Raw genomic sequence first — 23,041 nt, 5'->3', positions numbered from 1 at the left:
GGAGAAATGCATAAAACCACTCATCTTTAATTACAACACAGTTGACAGAAATATTTGATGCCATGACGTAATGCAACTCAACATTTCTAAATGTTGCTGAAGGTATTTCCTATGGTGCTTACATTGGAGATTAAAATTTCAATTTAAAGTTTTGTGACAGACAAGTACACTTACCCTCCAGAGGTAATCAAGCCCTATAAGCTCCAAGTCATCCATCATGTAAGCCCGACGCTTGGCCACAAGCTTTCCTTCACGACAGTTCACAGCTTTGAAAAATCGCTCAAAACATTTCATGCCATTTTCTGTTAAGAGGGAGGGATCCAGCTGCAGCACATTGTTCTCAAAGAAGTCCTTATTAATGTCTGGATCAAGGTCTGGTTCGTCACCCATTAGCTTGGAGTACCACTTGAAACAGGCTTCACGATCACAAAGGTAGGCTGCGTTCTCTGCTAAACATTTCCAAATCTGCTTTGCCTGAGGGGCACAAAGCCAGAGCTGACCATCCTTCAATAAAAATCTGCATTGGAGAAAAATAAAAACACCAATAAATAAGTTAATAGACAGTTTTAGACAAACCTGGAATCTAACGCTTTGAAATAAATTCTTGGCTCCCCACAACATCACAATGCTACAGAAAGAATGCAATATGAGGTGAAAGCTTTTTTCAATGCACTAGTAATGACAGGAAGGAACGCCACTTGTTCAGGGAAAGGCAGCACAGATACTGTATGTATCCGTTTCCCAGAAAAGGTCAGCAGAAATACCCATTACTTGCAACAACAGTGCGATGCCTTGAAGACAAAGTAATGAATGTAGCAAAAAAAATACCCAAGTCAACGAGTCCTAACAATTATGATCAAAAAAATAAGTGCCCATTTCACAGATATACAGAGGTGTCCACACACAACTAGTCTCCTGGCATGTTAAACAGCCCTTCTATTCATGCCATGCTGTGACTCGGTACCATTAAACTGCATCTTATTGCCTGGTAAATACTGTAACGTACCATTTCGTATGCAGATACAGCTGCAGACGCACACAGAATACAGGCATACTGCATAACATGATGCGAATAAGATGCAGCATTGTCATCAAAATAGGCTTTAAAAATAAAGAGAATACGAATAAATATCTCTTCTCTTAGAATCTGTATTTCAAATCTTCAAGTACGGGAGAGGGGGGGATAAATACTATTAACTAAAATGTGTGATATAATGAGTTATTGTAGACTTACCTTTGTTAACTCTCGAGGTCCACAGAGATAACATTGGGGTTATAGGGGGTGGATGAGGATCCGGGCACCAAACAGTTAAGCTTTCAGTTATCCCAGAATGCCTTAGTCCTTCCCCACTATAACCCCACCCCATTCTCAGGCAGGTCAGTTTTGTTAACAAGCCCAAAGCAGGAGCAGGAGACGAGATAGATTATGGTACACCTAAGAACACAGTCTCACAGATAGAAGGGAACCAGTGACCAATGCCACAAATCATAAGCCAGGTGGGACAGGGTGGGCTCCCTGTGGACCCTATTGACCTCGAAGAAAAGAAAGAGTTAAAAGTTCAGTCTACAATAACTCATTTTCTTCTTCGGGTTCCATGCGGCTCCACAGGAATAACATCAGAATCCAACGTTCAAATGAAGCATCCCGAGAGGCGAAATGTTTCATAGACATAGAACCTAAGAAAGCTTTGGACAGAAGACCTCGTAGCTGCCTTACACAATTGTTCGGCAGATGCCCATGAAGGTCCCAGAGCGAGCAGAATGAGCAGAGATTGCAGCTGGCACTGGAAGGTCAGCATCCGTGTACAGTATGCCTGTGAGTTAGTCAAGCAAAGCCATCTGCCCAGAGTCTGTTTGTTAACTGGCCAACCTCTTTTATGAAATCCACAGAGGATGGAAGTCAGATTTTCTGATAGAACTAGTACGATCTACGTCAGAGGTTCTCAAACTCGGTCCTCAGGAGCCCACACAGTGCATGTTTTGCAGGTCTCCTCACAGAATCGCAAGTGAAATAATTAGCTCCACCTGTGGACCTTTTAAAATGTGTCAGTGAGTAATTAATACACCTGTGCACCTGCTGGGTTACCTGCAAAACATGCACTGTGTGGGCTCCCGAGGACCGAGTTTGAGAAACTCTGATCTACATAGATCTGGAGAGCACAAACCACATCAAGGATAGCTTCCCCCAGCAGAGAGACTTGGGGAGATAAAAACCGGAACCACAATCTCTTCGTGAAGGTAAAGCCTGGACATAACTTTAAGAAGGTAACCAGGCTGGGCAAGTAGAACCGCTATATCTTGATGAAATATTAGAAAAGGAGAGCGCTCCTAAGTCCAACACCCATCTGGAAGATGCAATGGCCTGAAGGAAAAGGTTTGTCGCTGTTAACCAGTTAAGCTCCACTGAACCCAGAGGTGCAAAGGGAGAGTTCTGAAATGTATCTAGAACTACTGACAAATACCAAGGAGCTACTGTTAATGAACGTAGGGAGGTTAAACACGCATTGCGCACTGAAGAAAAGTGCGAACATCGGGCAAAGGAGCAATCCTGCGTTGAAACCATAAGGACAAAGCAGAGATATGTACTTTAAAGTAGGCTAGGAGCAGCCCTAGATTCAATTCATTCAGGAGAAAGGCAAAAATTCTTCTCCAAAAAGGTCTTTAAGGTTTCAAGGTGTCTAGTGGTGCACCACTGGAAGTAAGCATTATCTGTACTACAGAACGAAAAAAACCTTTTGCTCTTAAGATGAACGACTCAAAAGCCACGCCGTTAAAAACAGACGTGGTAGGTCCAGGTGTAGACAGAGACCCCGAGAAGGTTGGTCTGGTCGCTGAGAAAGTTTAAAAGGGAACTCAGACAGAGAGACTCTGTAGGTCGGAGAACCAGTTACATGTGGCCACACTGGGGCTACTAAGAGGAGATCTCGTCCCTCTTGCTTGAATTTCCGAAGAACCCTTGGAAGAAAGGATACTGAAGAGAAGATGTACAGTACCGTAAAGGTCCACTTAACTGCTAGAGAGTCCACAAAAACGCTGTTGTTGGATCCCTTGTCCTGGATCTGTACCCAGGAACCTTGTGGTTATGTTATGAGGCCCATGTCCGGTAGACCTTTGGATGTAGAGCCCACTCACCCGCATGTACAGCTTGGCTGCTGTGGAAATCTTCTGCACAGTTAAATGTTCCTGGAATGAAGACCATTGAGATGGCTGGAAAAAGACGTGCGGCTCATCTGAGAATTTGGGTTAAGTCCTGCATTTGCCATGTGACTGCGAGTGCCGCCCTGATGGTGAAGATATGCTACTGCTGTGGCACTGTCAGACCGAATATGGACTGGTCTGCCCTGAAGCACCTTGCGTGCCAGAGTGAATGCTCCGTATACCACTCGTAACTGTAGGGCATTGATTGGCAAGCAACTTTCTGCTGGAATTCAACGACCTTGAAAGGAGTGCTGTCCTGTTACTGCCCCCCATCGACGCAGACTGCCATCTGTGGTGAGGAGAACCCAGTCTAGAATCCAGAAGGAGCATCCCTTGGCCAGGTGTGTAGTTTGGAACCACCAGGTTAGGGACAGACTGTCATCATCTGTGGTGGATCAAGTGCTGTAGAGGCTGAGAAAGGAACTGAGCATACTCTACCATGTCGAAGGTGGAGATCATCGATCCTAGGACTTGCATGGCCGAGTGGATGAATACTCGGCAAGAGTGAAGTAACTTGCGGACTTGTTTCTATAATTTTACAATTTTGTATGTAGTCAGAAGGAGCCTCTGGACTTGAGAGTCCAGGAGAGCTCAACATGCAGCCACCTCTGTAATGGCGTGAGAGATGACTTCTTCCAGTTGATAAGCCATCTGTGTAACGTATACAATATTTGTGACTAACTTTAACAGCTTCTGGTGAGTTATGAAGATCTTAGTTCCCCTAAACACCTGGTTTTAAGGTGAGAGAAAGGAAATGGAGATAGTCATATGAATGGCAGCAGAAACAAAGATTCAAACAGCAGAGCTAGCATAAGTTACATGCAATGCAGAATACACCATAAATTCAATTCAGTTAAACTGTAATGGGCACTCTAATAAACTACTTGGCTTAAATAGCAGGAAGGAGAGGTTTACAGGGAGACTGGACCCAGCGTTCTGGAGACTTACTTGCTGCCCTAAAAATGGAAGCCTCTAGTCTCTGAGGAAGGAAGGGGGGGGGGGGGGGGAGAGAAGCAGCTCTGAGGTGGGCAGACTGCCGCAGTGGTATGGCAGCCAAAGCTGAGGGAGGAGCCACAGGCAGAGGGCTGGTATCCACTACGCTGGCGTTACCCACCTGGTACGCTGGCCTCACTACTATGTGTATAATATACACTGCCTGTGCCAGATGCCCTGGTGATGTAGTGGAATCCCTGGTCCAGCCAATGTCCACACCAGCATCGCAGTCAGTCTCCCAGGACACGCGGCGGACTGAAATTTAGAACGTGGTCTCTGTAAGCAGACACCCGCCTTACCTGTACCCCGATGCGGGACATGCAGTACTGGGTTCTCTGGAGGTAGCGGTGCTAGCTGCACTCAGCCAATCCCACCAGAAGTACCTGTCTTAGCTGCAGCTGTGCAGGAGTTTTGGCGGCGGCAGGGGATGGCGGAGCAGCAGGGCTGGCGTCTAAGAGACTGCCTAGTGCTGCTGGCTCAAATAGTAGTAGTAGAAAAGTAAAAAATTAAAAGCTTGGGACTTCAGAATAGCAGTCACCTGTTTAGAAATGCATCCGGCTTCTGCTGTACCAACAAAAAACGGACCTTCCTGAGCATAGGGTCGTAGAGTAACGAGCATTCTAGGATAGCTGAAAGCTTAACTGTCTGGTGTACGGATCCTCATCCGCCACCTACAACCCCGATATTATCCCTGTGGAGCCCTATGGAACCCGAAGAAGAAAAGGAGATTAAAAGAACTTAACAGTACAATTAGAAGCCACTTAATAAAACAGGAATATGAAGTTATCACATTAGCAGCAGAATACATCTACAGCAGAAAGGCTGCCGAGCCATTTTTGTACTGGAAGTACATTCGAAAACCTAAGTTACCTCAGAAAATTTAGCCGTTCCTGGACTTCCTGTACATGACTGTATCGACTTCCTGGCCTTACAGTTTGTGGATCATACTCCCCATGTTCTGAAAAGAAAATACCATTTCAATTACTATAAATCATTACAGCCATAACATAAATGAAGCCAAATACACTTTATATACGAGTCTCTATAAAATTTCAAAATGGTTTTTTTCAAGAACGGATATTGCAAATGGCAACAGAACATTGCATGAATATAGCAGTGTTATTTTGCAAATAGTATAAATGGGATAGAAAGACTGGAATTTGTTTTTATATTTATGTATGGATTCAGTATCAAAAGCAAAGATCCACCATCTTTTTTCATTGATCTTTATATACAGCTGACACTACCTGGCCTCTGGATCAAGCACCATTTACATTTTAATGTGCTTGACAGGTCTTTTTATGCATAACCACATGCTAGTGTTACAATAGATTGTGACGGTAAATGCTTCAGAACCTAGAAAACAATCTCAAAACGCATCACTAAAACGTGTTGAAAACGCATTGAGCTAAGAGAGACAAAAAGCAAATTGTATGCAATATTAAAGTGCTAAAATGACAACTATGAATGTTACTTTTTCACGAAGACTCAATGGGAGATATTCAATTGTTTGAAAAGTCGATTGGGTGTCTGTTTTTTCCTATCAATTGAACACCCACCATAATTGAAAAACTAATTAGAACATAAGAGGTTAATACAATCCCACTTTAAGGCAGGGCCTAATGCACTCAGAGCTGAAAATTTGTATTATTTGACATTAACCACAAGTCTATAGTAACTACATCCAGAACATATAAACCATCCACTCCCGGGGTCACTAAACAATAAAATAAAAAATAATTGTTAACATTTCAATATGTAGGAAACGTTGGATTAACATAAAGGTAGCGGAGACATAAAGGTTGTGAAAATGGAGCAATATTATTAGTCACACTCTAAACTGATTTTATACATTAATCGTTAAGAAACCAATATGGAATCATTTAAATGTGAGTAGGAGTTCTACTTTAAATAAGTTGTAAGTAAAAGTAAGGACTCTTACACAATATTTGGGTTACCTTTTGCATATTGTCGCATGCTGTCCATGTAGGAAGAAAGATTTTCAGCCACTAAAGTGACAAGGGCATGGTTATGCTGGAGTTGGTTAATTAAATCATGGCGGTAGAAAACATGAGGGCTGCGCTGTGTCTGACTGAAATGAGAAAGCAGTTATTACGTAACCAAAAAAATACATTGACTTTACAGTACAAAAGATTACAAAGGTATTAATAGAAACAAAACTGAATTTTAAGTTAGTAAAGTATTCTCTAACACAGAGGTTCTAACAAACGCAGTCCTCAAGGCATACTCAACGGTCCAGGTTTTAAGGATAACTCCGCTTGGTAACAGGAGTCTTCACCTGCGGTAATCTGAGTTTGCGTACATCTCTGTATTAGGCCCATTGGGTGATTTTTAAGAAACTCTGCCATACTGATTACAAAGCCATTGCCACAGAAACATTCCAGCAATATGGAATATCAAACAACTACACCAGAAACAATTCAAGAAAAACTATGCTACTTTATATCAGGATCCCCTGCCATATTCAATAATATACAACCAATATTTACTACCATTACAGTATTTCAGACCTCCTACAATCGGATTTGTTTTAACACCATTGTTTTGCTCAAGGTCTCAGGTGTAAGGGAAAAAAAAGCACTGCCCAAATGCTTATATATTGGACACAGCAAAGGTAAGTAACTCGTCACCAGGCTGGCCCTGGTTATAATAAGATTTTACTCACCGGTAAATCTATTTCTCGTAGTCCAACATAACATAACCCATTATTAAGCAATAACTATATACACGTATTGCAGGAAGTCCGTACTAGGGACGGGCGCCCAACATACACTACGGACTACGAGAAATAGATTTACCGATGAGTAAAATCTTATTTTCTCTAACGTCCTAGTGGATGCTGGGGACTCCGTAAGGACCATGGGGATTATACCAAAGCTCCCAAACGGGCGGGAGAGTGCGGATGACTCTGCAGCACCGAATGGGCAAACTCAAGGTCCTCCTCAGCCAGGGTATCAAACTTGTAGAATTTTGCAAATGTGTTTGAACCCGACCAAGTAGCAGCTCGGCAAAGCTGTAAAGCAGAGACCCCTCGGGCAGCCGCCCAAGAAGAGCTCACCTTCCTTGTGGAATGGGCTTTCACTGATTTTGGATGCTGAAATCCAGCCGCAGAATGAGCCTGCTGAATCGTGTTACAGATCCAGCGGGCAACGGTTTGCTTTGAAGCAGCAGCACCCAACTTGTTGGGGGCATACAGGATAAACAGCGAGTCAGTTTTCCTGACTCCAGCCGTTCTGGCTACATAAATCTTCAAAGCCCTGACTACATCTAGTAACCTGGAATCCTCCAAGTCACGAGTAGCCGCAGGCACTACAATAGGTTGGTTCAAATCAAAATAAGATTTTACTTACCGATAAATCTATTTCTCGTAGTCCGTAGTGGATGCTGGGGACTCCGTCAGGACCATGGGGATTAGCGGCTCCGCAGGAGACAGGGCACAAAAGTAAAAGCTTTAGGATCAGGTGGTGTGCACTGGCTCCTCCCCCTATGACCCTCCTCCAAGCCTCAGTTAGGATACTGTGCCTTACACAATAAGGAAGGATTTTGAATCCCGGGTAAGACTCATACCAGCCACACCAATCACACTGTACAACCTGTGATCTGAACCCAGTTAACAGCATGATAACAGCGGAGCCTCTGAAAAGATGGCTCACAACAATAATAACCCGATTTTTGTAACAATAACTATGTACAAGTATTGCAGACAATCCGCACTTGGGATGGGCGCCCAGCATCCACTACGGACTACGAGAAATAGATTAATCGGTAAGTAAAATCTTATTTTCTCTGACGTCCTAGTGGATGCTGGGGACTCCGTCAGGACCATGGGGATTATACCAAAGCTCCCAAACGGGCGGGAGAGTGCGGATGACTCTGCAGCACCGAATGAGAGAACTCCAGGTCCTCTTTAGCCAGGGTATCAAATTTGTAGAATTTTACAAACGTGTTCTCCCCCGACCAGGTATCTGCTCGGCAGAGTTGTAATGCCGAGACCCCTCGGGCAGCCGCCCAGGATGAGCCCACCTTCCTTGTGGAATGGGCCTTGACAGATTTAGGCTGTGGCAGGCCTGCCACAGAATGTGCAAGTTGAAATGTGCTACAAATCCAACGAGCAATCGTCTGCTTAGAAGCAAGAGCACCCAGTTTGTTGGGTGCATACAGGATAACAGCGAGTCAGTTTTCCTGACTCCAGCCGTCCTGGAAACCTATATTTTCAGGGCCCTGACAACATCTAGCAACTTGGAGTCCTCCAAGTCCCTAGTAGCCGCAGGTACCACAATAAGCTGGTTCAGGTGAAACGCTGACACCACCTTAGGAAGAAACTGGGGACGAGTCCGCAGCTCTGCCCTGTCCGAATGGACAATCAGATATGGCTTTTGTGAGACAAAGCCGCCAATTCTGACACTCGCCTGGCCGAGGCCAGGGCCAACAGCATGGTCACTTTTCATGTGAGATATTTCAAATCCACAGATTTGAGCGGTTTAAAATGTGATTTGAGGAATCCCAGAACTACGTTGAGATCCCACAGTGCCACTGGAGGCACAAAAAGGGGGTTGTATATGCAATACTCCCTTGACAAACTTCTGGACTTCAGGAACTGAAGCCAATTCTTTCTGGAAGAAAATTTACAGGGCCGAAATTTGAACCTTAATGGACCCCAATTTGAGGCCCATAGACACTCCTGTTTGCAGGAAATGCAGGAATCGACCGAGTTGAAATTTCTTCGTGGGGCCTTCCTGGCCTCACACCACGCAACATATTTTCGCCACATGTGGTGATAATGTTTTGCGGTCACCTCCTTCCTGGCTTTGACCAGGGTAGGAATGACCTCTTCCGGAATGCCTTTTTCCCTTAGGATCTGGCGTTCCACCGCCATGCCGTCAAACGCAGCCGCGGTAAGTCTTGGAACAGACCTGGTACTTGCTGAAGCAAGTCCCTTCTTAGCGGCAGAGGCCATGAGTCCTCTGTGAGCATTTCTTGAAGTTCCGGGTGCCACGTCCTTCTTGGCCAATCCGGAGCCACGAGTATAGTTCTTACTCCTCTACGTCTTATAATTCTCAGTACCTTGGTTATGAGAAGCAGAGGAGGGAACACATACACCGACTGGTACACCCACGGTGTTACCAGAACGTCCACAGATATTGCTTGAGGGTCTCTTGACCTGGCGCAATACCTGTCCAGTTTTTTGTTCAGGCGGGACGCCATCATGTCCACCTTTGGTCTTTCCCAACGGTTCACAATCATGTGGAATACTTCCCGATGAAGTCCCCACTCTCCCGGGTGGAGGTCGTGCCTGCTGAGGAAGTCTGCTTCCCAGTTGTCCACTCCCGGAATGAACACTGCTGACAGTGCTATCACATGATTTTTCGCCCAGCGAAGAATCCTTGCAGTTTCTGCCATTGCCCTCCTGCTTCTTGTGCCGCCCTGTCTGTTTACGTGGGCGACTGCCGTGATGTTGTCCCACTGGATCAATACCGGCTGACCTTGAAGCAGAGGTCTTGCTAAGCTTAGAACATTGTAAATTGCCCTTAGCTCCAGTATATTTATGTGGAGAGAAGTCTCCAGGCTTGATCACACTCCCTGGAAATTTTTTCCCTGTGTGACTGCTCCCCAGCCTCTCAGGCTGGCATCCGTGGTCACCAGGACCCAGTCCTGAATGCCGAATCTGCAGCCCTTTAGTAGATGAGCACTCTGCAGCCACCGCAGAAGAAACACCCTTGTCCTTGGAGACCGGGTTATCCGCTGATGCATCTGAAGATGCGATCCGGACCATTTTTCCAGCAGATCCCACTGAAAAGTTCTTGCGTGAAATCTACCGAATGGAATCGCTTCGTAAGAAGCCACCATTTTTCCCAAGACCCTTGTGCAATGATGCACTGACACTTTTCCTGGTTTTAGGAGGTTCCTGACTAGCTCGGATAACTCCCTGGCTTTCTTCTCCGGGAGAAACACCTTTTTCTGGACTGTGTCCAGAATCATCCCTAGGAACAGCAGACGTGTCGTCGGAAACAGCTGCGGTTTTGGAATATTTAGAATCCACCCGTGCTGTCGTAGAACTACTTGAGATAGTGCTACTCCGACCTCCAACTGTTCTCTGGACCTTGCCCCTATCAGGAGATTGTCCATTTTCTTTGAAGAAGAATCATCATTTCGGCCATTACCTTGGTAAGGACCCGGGGTGCCGTGGACAATCCAACCGGCAGCGTCTGAAACTGATAGTGACAGTTCTGTACCACGAACCTGAGGTACCCTTGGTGAGAAGGGCAAATTGGGACATGGAGGTAAGCATCCCTGATGTCCCGGGACACCATATAGTCCCCTTCTTTCTGGTTCGCTATCACTGCTCTGAGTGACTCCATCTTGATTTGAACCTTTGTATGTAAGTGTTCAACTATTTCAGATTTAGAATAGGTCTCACCGAGCCGTCTGGCTTCAGTACCACAATATAGTGTGGAATAATACCCCTTTCCTTGTTGTAGGAGGGGTATTTTGATTATCACCTGCTGGGAATACAGCTTGTGAATTGTTTCCACTACTGCCTCCCTGTCGGAGGGAGACGTTGGTAAAGCAGACTTCAGGAACCTGCGAGGGGGAGACGTCTCGAATTTCCAATCTGTACCCCTGGGATACTACTTGTCGGATCCAGGGGTCCACTTCCGAGTGAGCCCACTGCGTGCTGAAACTCTTGAGACGACCCCCCCCCACCGCACCTGAGTCCGCTTGTACGGCCCCAGCGTCATGCTGAGGACTTGGCAGAAGCGGTGGAGGGCTTCTGTTTCTGGGAATGGGCTGCCTGCTGCAGTCTTCTTCCCTTTCCTCTATCCCATGGCAGATATGACTGGCCTTTTGCCCGCTTGCCCTTATGGGGACGAAAGGACTGAGGCTGAAAAGACGTGGTCTTTTTCTCCTTTATACGGCAATACTTCCATGTGCCGTTTGGAATCTGCATCACCTGACCACTGTCGTGTCCATAAACAACTTCTGGCAGATATGGACATCGCACTTACTCTTGATGCCAGAGTGCAAATATCCCTCTGTGCATCTCGCATATATAGAAATGCATCCTTTAAATGCTCTATAGTCAATAAAATACTGTCCCTGTCAAGGGTATCAATATTTTCAGTCAGGGAATCCGACCAAGCCACCCCAGCGCTGCACATCCAGGCTGAGGCGATCGCTGGTCACAGTATAACACCAGTATGTGTGTATATACTTTTTAGGATATTTTCCAGCCTCCTATCATCTGGCTCCTTGAGGGCGGCCCTATCTGGAGACGGTACCGCCACTTGTTTTGATAAGCGTGAGCGCCTTATCCACCCTAAGGGGTGTTTCCCAACGCGCCCTAACTTCTGGCGGGAAAGGGTATACCGCCAATAATTTTCTATCGGGGGAAACCCACGCATCATCACACACTTCATTTAATGTATCTGATTCAAGAAAAACTACAGGTAGTTTTTTCACACTCCACATAATACCCTTTTTTGTGGTACTTGTAGTATCAGAAATATGTAACACCTCCTTCATTGCCCTTAACAAGTAACGTGTGGCCCTAAAGGAAAATACGTTTGTTTCTTCACCGTCGACACTGGAGTCAGTGTCAGTGTCTGTGTCGACCGACTGAGGTAAAAGGACGTTTTAACGCCCCTGACGGTGTTTGAGACGCCTGGACAGGTACTAATTGGTTTGCCGGCCGTCTCATGTCGTCAACCAACCTTGCAGCGTGTTGACATTATCACGTAATTCCTTAAATAAGCCATCCATTCCGGTGTCGACTCCCTAGAGAGTGACATCACCATTACAGGCAATTGCTCCGCCTCCTCACCAACATCGTCCTCATACATGTCGACACACACGTACCGACACACACAGGGGCGGATCCAGAAGAAAATGACAGGGGGGGCACCATGGAAGGGGCAAGTACATTTGCGGACGCCTTCAGCGCATGCGCTCCCAGAAAAGGGGTGTGTCACCACTACAAGGCGTGAGGCCTCACAGTACAGGGAGAGAGAGTGAGAGAGTGACTTGCAGTAGGTGACAGGGAGAGTGACTATCAGTTGGTGACAGCTAGCGGTTGATGGAGAGTGACTGGCAGTGGGTGACAGGCAGTGGGAGAGAGGGTGACTGGGAGAACGTGACTTGTAGTGTGTGACTGGGTATAGAGTGACTGGCAGTGGGTGACGAGAGTGACTGGCAGTGGGTGACGGGGAGGGTGACTGGCAGTGGGTGACAGGGAGAGGGTGATTGGCAGTGGGTGACAGGGAGACTGGCAGTGGATGACAGAGAGAGGGTGACTAACTGGCAGAAGAGATGCTGAAGGGGAGATACAGGGAGGGTGAGGGTGCTGAGGGGGAGATGCTGAGGGGTCATACAGGGAAAGGTAGGGTGCTGAGGGGGAGATACAGGGAGGGTGAGGGTGCTGAGGGGGAGATACAGGGAGGGTGAGGGTGCTGAGGGGGAGATACAGGGAGGAGGAGGGTGCTGAGGGGGAGATACAGGAAGGGTGAGGGTGCTGAGGGGGAGATACAGGGAGGAGGAGGGTGCTGAGGGGGAGATACAGGGAGGAGGAGGGTGCTGAGGGGGAGATACAGGAAGGGTGAGGGTGCTGAGGGGGAGATACAGGAAGGGTGAGGGTGCTGAGGGGGAGATACAGGAAGGGTGAGGGTGCTGAGGGGGAGATACAGGAAGGGTGAGGGGGAGTTACAGGGAGTGTCAGGGGTGCTGAGGGGGGGATACAGGGAGGGTGAGGTTGCTGAGGGGGAGATACAGGGAGGGTCAGGAGTGCGGAGGGGGGATACAGGGCGGGTGAGGGTGCTGAGGGTGAGGGTGCTGAGGGGGAGTTACAGGGAAGGTCAGGGGTGCTGAGGGGGGATACAGGGAGGGTGAGGTTGCTGAGGGGGAGATACAGGGAGGGTCAGGGGTGCTGAGGGGGGATACAGGGAGGGTGAGGGTGCTGAGGGGGAGATACAGGGAGGGTCAGGGGTGCTGAGGGGGAGATACAGGGAGGGGGAGAGTGCTGAGGGGGAGTTACAGGGAGGGTGATGGTGCTGAGGGGGAGTTACAGGGAGGGTGAGGGTGCTGAGGGGGGATACAGGGAGGGTGAGGGTGCTGAGGGGGAGATGCTGAGGGGGAGATACAGGGAGGGGGAGGGTGCTGAGGGGGAGATACAGGGAGGGTCAGGGGTGCTGAGGGAGGATACAGGGAGGGTGAGGGTGCTGAGGGGGAGAAACAGGGAGGGGGAGGGGGAGAGTGCTGAGGGGGAGTTACAGGAGGAGGAGGGTGCTGAGGGGGAGATACAGGGACACACTGTAACTTTGTTTCAGGAAAGAAACAACAAAGGATTCCCTGACAACCTTGCATGCCCCCCCCATCCTATCACATTTACTTAGCAAATACCTTAAGTCTTTGCCCCACTGGCTGGCATCCTAGGACAGGAAGGAGCGTTTGTGACTCCTAATGGTGCCCATAAACAGCAGCTTCAGGAGGAGAGAGCGCTCAGCGCACGGTGAGTAAAGGCTGGGTACAGGAGGAGAGAGCGGCAGCGCGCGGCGCGGTACAGGACGAGAGAGCGGCAGCGCGCAGCGTGATGTGTTGGCGCCGGGTTGCCATTGGCTACGAGGCAGGAGGAGGTGCAGCGCAGCGCCGGCGGCTGACAGTGTGAGCTCTGACCGCCGGGCCTCCTGCGCTGGGACTACTGCCCGCTGGCTCTATCAAGGGGAGATTGCAGCAGTGCCGTTGCCGGTCTAAAAAAAAAAAACTGCCACAAATGACAGGGGGGGCACGGGCCCGAGTGCCCCTCCCCTGGATCCGCCACTGGACACACAGCACACACACAGGGAATGCTCTGATAGAGGACAGGACCCCACTAGCCCTTTGGGGAGACAGAGGGAGAGTTTGCCAGCACACACCAAAAACGCTATAATTATACAGGGACAACCTTTATATAAGTGTTTTTCCCTTATAGCATTTTAATATATATAGTCATATCGCCAAATAAGTGCCCCCCCTCTCTGTTTTAACCCTGTTTCTGTAGTGCAGTGCAGGGGAGAGCCTGGGAGCCTTCCCACCAGCATTTCTGTGAGGGAAAATGGCGCTGTGTGCTGAGGAGAATAGGCCCCGCCCCCTTTTCGGCGGGCTTCTTCTCCCGTTTTTCTGAGACCTGGCAGGGGTTAAATACATCCATATAGCCCCCAGGGGCTATATGTGATGTATTTTTAGCCAGAATAAGGTACTATCATTGCTGCCCAGGGCGCCCCCCCCAGCGCCTGCACCCTCAGTGACCGCTGCTATGAAGTGTGCTGACAACAATGGCGCACAGCTGCAGTGCTGTGCGCTACCTTATGAAGACTGAAAAGTCTTCTGCCGCCGGTTTCTGGACCTCTTCACTTTTCTGCATCTGCAAGGGGGTCGGCGGCGCGGCTCCGGGACGAACCCCAGGGTGAGACCTGTGTTCCGACTCCCTCTGGAGCTAATGGTGTCCAGTAGCCTAAGAAGCCAATCCATCCTGCACGCAGGTGAGTTCACTTCTCTCCCCTAAGTCCCTCGATGCAGTGAGCCTGTTGCCAGCAGGACTCACTGAAAATAAAAAACCTAACAAAACTTTTACTCTAAGCAGCTCTTTAGGAGAGCCACCTAGATTGCACCCTTCTCGGCCGGGCACAAAAATCTAACTGAGGCTTGGAGGAGGGTCATAGGGGGAGGAGCCAGTGCACACCACCTGATCCTAAAGCTTTTACTTTTGTGCCCTGTCTCCTGCGGAGCCGCTAATCCCCATGGTCCTGACGGAGTCCCCAGCATCCACTAGGACGTCAGAGAAAAGATGATACCACCTTTGGCAGAAATTGGGGAGGAGTCCGCAATTCTGCCCTGTCCATATGAAAAACCAGATAGGGGCTTTTACATGACAAAGCCGCCAATTCTGACACACGTCTAGCCGAAGCTAAGGCCAATAGCATGACCACCTTCCACGTGAGATACTTTAGCTCCACGGTCTTAAGTGGTTCAAACCAGTGGGATTTCAGGAAACCCAACACCACATTGAGATCCCAAGGTGCCACTGGTGGCACAAAAGGGGGCTGAATATGCAGCACTCCCTTAACAAACGTCTGAACTTCAGGAAGAGACGCCAGTTCCTTTTGAAAGAAAATGGATAGGGCCGAAATCTGGACCTTTATGGATCCCAACTTCAAGCCCATAGTCACTCCAGACTGTAGAAAGTGCAGAAATCTGCCCAGTTGGAATTCCTCTGTAGGGGCCTTCCTGGCCTCACACCAAGCAACATATTTTCGCCATATGCGGTGATAATGCTTTGCTGTCACGTCCTTCCTAGCCTTTATCAGCGTAGGAATAACTTCCTCCGGAATGCCTTTTTCCGCTAGGATCCGGCGTTCAACCGCCATGCCGTCAAACGCAGCCGCGGTAAGTCTTGGAACAGGCAGGGTCCCTGTTGCAACAGGTCCTGTCTGAGAGGCAGAAGCCATGGGTCCTCTGTGAGCATTTCTTGCAGTTCCGGGTACCAAGACCTTCTTGGCCAATCCGGAACAATGAGTATTGTTCTCACTCTTCTTCTTACGATTCTCAGCACCTTGGGTATGAGAGGAAGAGGAGGAAACACATAGATCGACTGGAACACCCACGGTGTTACCAGGGCGTCCACAGCTATCGCCTGAGGGTCTCTTGACCTGGAGCAATACCGTTGTAGCTTTTTGTTGAGACGGGACGCCATCATGTCTACCTGTGGCAGTTCCCATCGATTTGTAATCTGAATGAAGACTTCGTGATTAAGTCCCCACTCTCCCGGGTGAAGGTCGTGCCTGCTGAGGAAGTCTGCTTCCCAGTTGTCCACCCCCGGAATGAACACTGCTGACAGTGCTTGCACGTGATTCTCCGCCCACCGAAGAATCCTGGTGGCTTCCGCCATCGCGACTATGCTTCTTGTGCCGTCCTGGCGGTTTACATGAGCCACCGCGGTGATGTTGTCTGACTGAATCAGCACCGGTTGGTTGCGAAGCAGGGGCTCCGCCTGACTCAGGGCGTTGAATATGGCCCTTAGTTCCAGGATATTTATGTGCAGACAAGCCTCCTGACTTGACCACAACCCTTGGAAGTTTCTTCCCTGAGTGACTGCCCCCCACCCTCGGAGGCTCGCATCCGTGGTCACCAGGACCCAGTCCTGTATGCCGAACCTGCGGCCCTCGAGAAGGTGAGCACTCTGTAGCCACCACAGAAGAGACACCCTGGCCCTGGGGGACAGGGTGATCAGCCGATGCATCTGAAGATGCGATCCGGACCATTTGTCCAACAGATCCCATTGAAAGATCCTCGCATGGAACCTGCCGAAGGGAATGGCTTCGTACGATGCCACCATCTTTCCCAGGACTCGCGTGCAGTGATGCACCGACACCTGTTTCGGTTTTAAGAGGTCTCTGACTAGAGTCTCAAGCTCTTGAGCCTTCTCCGTCGGGAGAAACACCTTCTTCTGGTCTGTGTCCAGAATCATGCCCAGAAAGGGCAGACGCGTCGTAGGAATCAGCTGCGACTTTGGGATATTCAGAATCCAGCCATGCTGTTGCAACACTTCCGGAGAGTGCGCTACGCTGATCTGCAACTGCTCCCTTGACCTCGCCTTTATGAGGAGATCTCCAAGTATGGGATAACTGTGACTCCTTGCTTTCTCAGGATCACCATCATTTCTGCCATTACCTTGGTAATATTCTCGGTGCCGTGTAGAGCCCAAACGGCAACGTCTGGAATTGGTAATGACAGTCCTGTACCACAAATCTGAGGTACTCCTGATGAGGCGGATAAATGGGGACATGCAAGGAAGCATCCTTGATGTCCAGAGACACCATAAAATCCCCCTCTTCCAGGCTTGCAACAACCGCTCTGAGCGATTCCATTTTGAACTTGAATCTTTTCAGATAAATGTTCAGGGACTTTAAATTTAATATAGGTTTGACCGAACCGTCCGGTTTCGGTACCACAAACATTGTGGAATAGTATCCCATTCCCTGTTGAAGAAGGGGAACCTTTACCACCACCTGCTGAAGAAATAGCTTGTGAATTGCCGCTACCACTACTTCCCTTTCTATGGGGGAAGCTGGCAGGGCCGATTTTAGGTAACGTTGAGGGGGCATCACCTCGAATTCCAGCTTGTATCCCTGAGACACAATCTGTATAGCCCAGGGATCCACCTGTGAGCGAACCCACTGGTGGCTGAAATGTCGGAGACGCGCCCCCACCGCTCCTTTCTCCACCCGTGGAGCCCCAGCGTCATGCGGTAGATTTAGTGGAAGCCGGGGAGGACTTCTGTTCCTGGGAACTAGCTGTAAGGTGCAGTTTTTTTCCTCTACCCCTGCCTCTAGCAAGAAAGGAAGCACCTCTGACCTCCTTGCTTCTTTGTGCGCGAAAGGACTGCATTTGGTAATACGGTGCTTTCTTAGGTTGTGAGGGAATATATGGCAAAAAGTTTGACTTCCTAGCAGTAGCTGTGGAAACCAGGTCCGAGAGACCGTCCCCAAACAATTCCTCACCCTTGTAAGGTAACACCTCCATGTGTTTTTTGGAGTCGGCATCACCTGTCCACTGCCGAGTCCACAGGACCCTCCTGGCAGAAATTGACATTGCATTAATTCTAGAGCCCAGTAGGCAAATGTCCCTCTGGGCATCCCTCATATATAGGACAGTGTCTTTTATATGCCCCAGGGTCAGCATAATGGTATCCCTGTCCAAGGTATCCATTTCCTCAGACAGAGTATCTGTCCACGCTGCTACAGCACTACACATCCACGCCGACGCAATTGCCGGCCTCAGTAGAGTCCCTGAATGTGTATAAACAGATTTCAGGATACTTTCCTGCTTTCTATCTGCAGGATCCTTTAGGGTGGCCGTATCCTGCGACGGCAGGGCCACCTTCTTAGATAAACGTGTGAGAGCTTTATCTACCCTAGGGGAGGATTCCCAGCGCACCCTGTCCTCTGGCGGGAAAGGGTACGCCATAAGTAACCTTTTGGAAATCAGGACTTTCTTATCTGGGGAATCCCATGCTCTTTCACATAACTCATTTAACTCTTGCTTTTTCTCCCCATACATATAAACCCTCTTGTCAGGGACAGGGTTTACCTCTGATATGTGTAAAACATACTTCATTGCTATAATCATGTAGCGTATAGCTTTTGTCATTTTCGGTTGCAATTTTGCATCATTGTCGTCGACACTGGAGTCAGAATCCGTGTCGACATCTGTGTCAACCATTTTGGATAGTGGGTGCTTTTGAGACCCTGAGGGCCTCTGCGCTGTAGGATCAGGCATTGGTTGAGACCCTGACTGGCCCGAGGTATCAGCTTTATCCAACCTTTTATATAAGGAGTTTACATTATCATTTAACACCTTCCACATATCAACTGCACTTGCTCTGCCTCCACATAGCCCTCTTCGTCAAACATGTCGACACACGCGTACCGACACAGTGATGTTATTGTTGTTGATATGAGTCTTGAAGTCTTCCAGTCTATCTTCTGTTCCGCTCCATATGAAGAAGATATTGTCAATATAGCGATAACAGCATATGAGAAAATCAGTGTATTCATTATTTGACCAGATATTGTCGTCTTCCCATTTGGCGAGAAAGAGGTTGGCATAGCTTGGCGCCAAATGGGAAGACGACAATATCTGGTCAAATAATGAATACACTGATTTTCTCATATGCTGGTATCGCTATATTGACGATATCTTCTTCATATGGAGCGGAACAGAAGATAGACTGGAAGACTTCAAGACTCATATCAACAACAATAACATCAATCTAGAATTTGACACAATCTCAAGTAAAGAACAAGTGTTTTTTTTAGATTTAGAAATATACATATCTAATTAAACAATACAAACAAAAACCCATATAAAAAAAGTAAATGGAAACATGCTCCCCACTACGAGCAACCATCACAGAAATTGGATCTCAAACATCCCGAGAGGACAATTTCATTGAATTAGAAGAAATTGTACAGACTTGCAAATTTTTAAAGAACAAAGTCAAGAAATGATGTCAAACTTTGTGGAAAAGGGATTACCAAAGTGAAAAATTAGAGCAAGAAATAGCCAAGACAGAACAAATGGAGAGGAAAGAACTCTTGAGATACAAAGAAAAGAACAAAAATCCGAACTACTCCATCCCCTTTATCACACAATTCACCAGTAACATCAATTTGGTGGAAAATATGGTGAAATCACATTGGCACATTCTGTTACTAGATGAAACACTGCGACCGATACTTCCAGAAAAACCTCAAGTAGTATACCGAAAAGCAAAGAACATCAAGTAACTGACAGTTTCCAGTTTTCTGAAGAACGAAAATTCCCAACATAGGACGAATACCAAAGGAAACTTCAGATGCCTACAATGCAAAGCATGCAAAAATGAAAAAGAAAAATCTACTAAACCTGTGACTGATTTTATATCATATACTACAAAGAAGACATATGCAATTAAAGATCATCTTACATGCGAAACAGAAGGTGTAATCTACATAGCAACCTGTCCCTGTGGATACCAATATGTAGGTCAGACAAAAAGGAAGGCAAAAATCAGGTTTGCCGAACAGATCTACAACGTAATAAAAGGATTAAAAACGCACAGTTTGTCTAATCATTTTTTGGAGAAACATGATAAGGACCCAATGGGGCTAACATTTCTGCCGATTCAAAAAATAAAAAAGGATTGGAGAGGTGGAGATATCACTACAACACTGAAGAAAAACGAAAGCAGATGGATATTCGAGTTAAAAACATTATACCCGAAAGGACACAATATAGACATCGAGCTCAATGTTTTTTTTATAAATATCGTTTTTTTTATAAATATCTTTATATTCACACAAATCAACTGACTTTAGAAGAGAATATAGTGGCACCTGTTTATATAGTTTTTTATCTATTTTTGTCTAATACAAGCAGTTTTTAGAAAAATTCAATTTGGCCCATTGAAATCAATGTGGTATTTTAAGCCATGCGGTTCCCTCATTTTATATCACTTCCGGACCGGAAGTGACGTGTTTTCCGTTTTGTGACTAATAAAGTTTTAGGTATAAAAAGGACTCCTTTCAACTACATATCCAACCTTGACAAAGTGCTAGAAACAGCACGAAACGCGTTGGTGGATAGCGGTATTACAAGGACATTCTGCCGCCTAGGAGATTGGACGCCGCCGAGTGACGTCACCCGCCAAACTCTGCTTCCCCGCTGGACGCAGCGGTGAAGGATAAGAACATACAAGCCACGGACAGCTATCTATACCATCAGGCTGAGGAATCCCGTGGACTGAGAGTGAGGTAGGGAAAGTTAGATCTCTTATGGACTGTGCGATACCGCAAACAAAGCTCTTAAAAAGGGCTGTAAACATATGCTAACAAAACTTCTTTTTTACAGGTACCACATAGTTATAGCTTTTCCAAGCGCTCAATATTTTTTTACATTATCTATTGACTTATCTGAGCAGCCATAGTAATACAAGCGCATGAAACATTATATTTTCAGTCATGAATGTGTCTGCATAAACATGTGATAGGGAATATAGAATGTAAGCTCCACTGGGGCAGGGACTGATGTGAATGGACAAGTATTCTCTGTAAAGCACTGCGGAATAGTTGTGCACTATATAAATAACTGGTAATAAATATGTTTTTCTATATTTCTGCACAAATTTGGCTTTAAACTACCTCAGACTTCCAAACAAGTCCTAAAAGTAGAAAATGATCCAATATCGCATAGTGGCAAAAGTATGTCCTTAGGAGGCTTGATACATCCCCCCACAAGGAATCTAGGTTAAAGTACCTGAAGCATATGATAAAACCTAAAAGAAAGATTTTTGTCAAAAACATAAATCTAGATTTTTATGCTTCTCCACATTTAGATAAAGTTATGATTTTGACATTTTTGGGTAAAAAGTGTACTTTGGAATCTTACCTTAAATTTTGTGGCGCTTCACCAAATAAACTGCAGATTTCTCTAATTTGTTTTAGAGCTGGAATGACCCACTTGTCATTTGTACGCAGTTCCTCTATAAAGCGATCTATCCACTGAATTTTCTGCGTGTCTCGATCCTAAAACAAGGAAATAAAATAAAAATTCAAGTAAGAATATTTTTCAACCAAAATAAAAACCCATTCCATTTCCTGCAGTCAATGTTCTACTTAAGCCAGCAGGTATTACAAACACCATAACTGCCACAATTAGGGCATGCTGAGGAAGACCGTACAAAAGGGACTTTAACATGTATCTATGGTAAACACTTCTTTATTTAGCAACCTAGAAAAAAAAAGTGTCATGCGCTATCATTAGTGATGTTAATTAAAACCAAGCAAAAGATAGAAAAATGAACCTACTTTACTAACCTGCGAGCAGCTGTAATCCAAAATTTTAATGTGAGCACTCAAGGCTTGGTCCATTATATCAACTGGTACATCATCACTGTGAGCCAAATTCCACAAAAGGTTCAACACTTTATGAGCCATTACGCCATCTTTGTCATCCTCCGCTAGTCGCCGTATCAACTCCAGCAACTTTTCCCGTTGTTTTTTACTTGCGTTTGTCCAACTGGCCTAAAAAAAAAATCAGTCAATAATACGGAAAGTTACCTCAGTATACATACTATAAAATAATTCAATGATGAGAGCAGAGGGGTTGGGGGGGATTGCAACTTCTCTTTTGCAGTTTTTTTTTTTTGTTTGTTTTTTTACTAAAGTCTGAAGCTCACATTAGTTACAGCCTAACCTTGTGAATGGCTTGGGGTTAATGTGTTTGCACCAGACACAATTGAACAGTTTACAAATGGGAAAAACAGAGTACACAAATACAATTGAAAAAAAAAAAAAGTTTTATACACAATCAGGATCAATTTATAAACCAGGCTAGACAATTTTTCCTTTAAGAATATTGTACTTGCTAGATGGCAACACATACAGTAGTCTAAAAGGGTTTATAGTTATTAATCTACCTACTAGAGCAGTGGTTCTCAACCTTGGTCCACAAGTACCCCCAAACAGTTCGTGTTTTCCAGGTCACCTAGCAGTTGAACAGGTGTATTCATTACTCACTGACACATTATAAAAGACCCACAGGTGGAGCAAATTATTTCACTTGCAATCCTGTGAGGAGACCTGGAAAATATGAACTATTAGGGGTACTTGAGGACAGAGGTTGGGATCCACTGTACTAGAAAAGTATTAAACATGGAACAAATTATGACTGCAGCTTTTAAATAAAAGCATTTACCTTAAAACAATCAAACAGATGGTCAAGTTGTTCTGGGGAAAAATCCCACGCTAGTTTAGCAAGTAAATCATGGACATTTTTTACAATGGCTTCATGTTTTCCTGCCTGCAAAGGAAAAACAAAACGCATACTTTACTTGTGTAAAGATAAACACTTTACATGCAATTACACATTTACTGGGGGGTGGACACATATAGGTATATGCAATTGCGCTCGAATTCCGGCTGGAATTCGACCGTTTTTAAATTCGACAGACACCCTCCCGCTGGGACCCGAATTCGACATATTCAATAAAAAACGGATTCGACAGTCCCGATGTCGAAAAACGGACCAATTGACGAAAGCGTGCGTCCTGGATTCGACTTCATGGACGGCACAAAAGTGTTTAAAAAAAATCAAGAAAAAAAATGCGTGTGGTCCCCCCTCCTAAGCATAACCAGCCTCGTCCTGGTTGTAAAAATACGGGGGGGGGAGCGAATGACAGGGGATCCACCGTATTTTTACAACCAGCACCAAGCTCTGCATCCGGTCCTGGTGCCAAAAATACGGGGGACAAAAAACTTAG

General features: G+C 46.4%; 1 protein-coding gene across 6 annotated transcripts in view; it reads right to left on the bottom strand.

Moving 5' to 3' along the window:
• The window catches only part of USP9X (ubiquitin specific peptidase 9 X-linked), a 500,932-nt gene that overhangs the window by 246,624 nt on the left and 231,267 nt on the right, over positions 1 to 23,041 (bottom strand). For 4 of the 6 annotated variants that reach the window (XM_063955597.1, XM_063955592.1, XM_063955595.1 and 1 more), the window contains exons 11-16: positions 22,477 to 22,581; positions 21,588 to 21,803; positions 21,169 to 21,305; positions 6,150 to 6,283; positions 5,062 to 5,149; positions 175 to 517 (exon numbers count right to left, since the gene is read on the bottom strand). In XM_063955597.1, the coding sequence (XP_063811667.1) occupies positions 175 to 517; positions 5,062 to 5,149; positions 6,150 to 6,283; positions 21,169 to 21,305; positions 21,588 to 21,803; positions 22,477 to 22,581 (1,023 nt within the window). The remainder of the gene's footprint in view (positions 1 to 174; positions 518 to 5,061; positions 5,150 to 6,149; positions 6,284 to 21,168; positions 21,306 to 21,587; positions 21,804 to 22,476; positions 22,582 to 23,041) is intronic. The other 2 variants (XM_063955594.1, XM_063955596.1) reach the window with 1 other exon arrangement.

Source organism: Pseudophryne corroboree, chromosome 2 (assembly GCF_028390025.1).
Source record: "Pseudophryne corroboree isolate aPseCor3 chromosome 2, aPseCor3.hap2, whole genome shotgun sequence".
NCBI lineage: Eukaryota > Metazoa > Chordata > Amphibia > Anura > Myobatrachidae > Pseudophryne > Pseudophryne corroboree.
The sequence above is the reverse complement of the archived record's forward strand: the minus strand, read 5'-3'. Positions and strand labels throughout refer to the sequence as shown.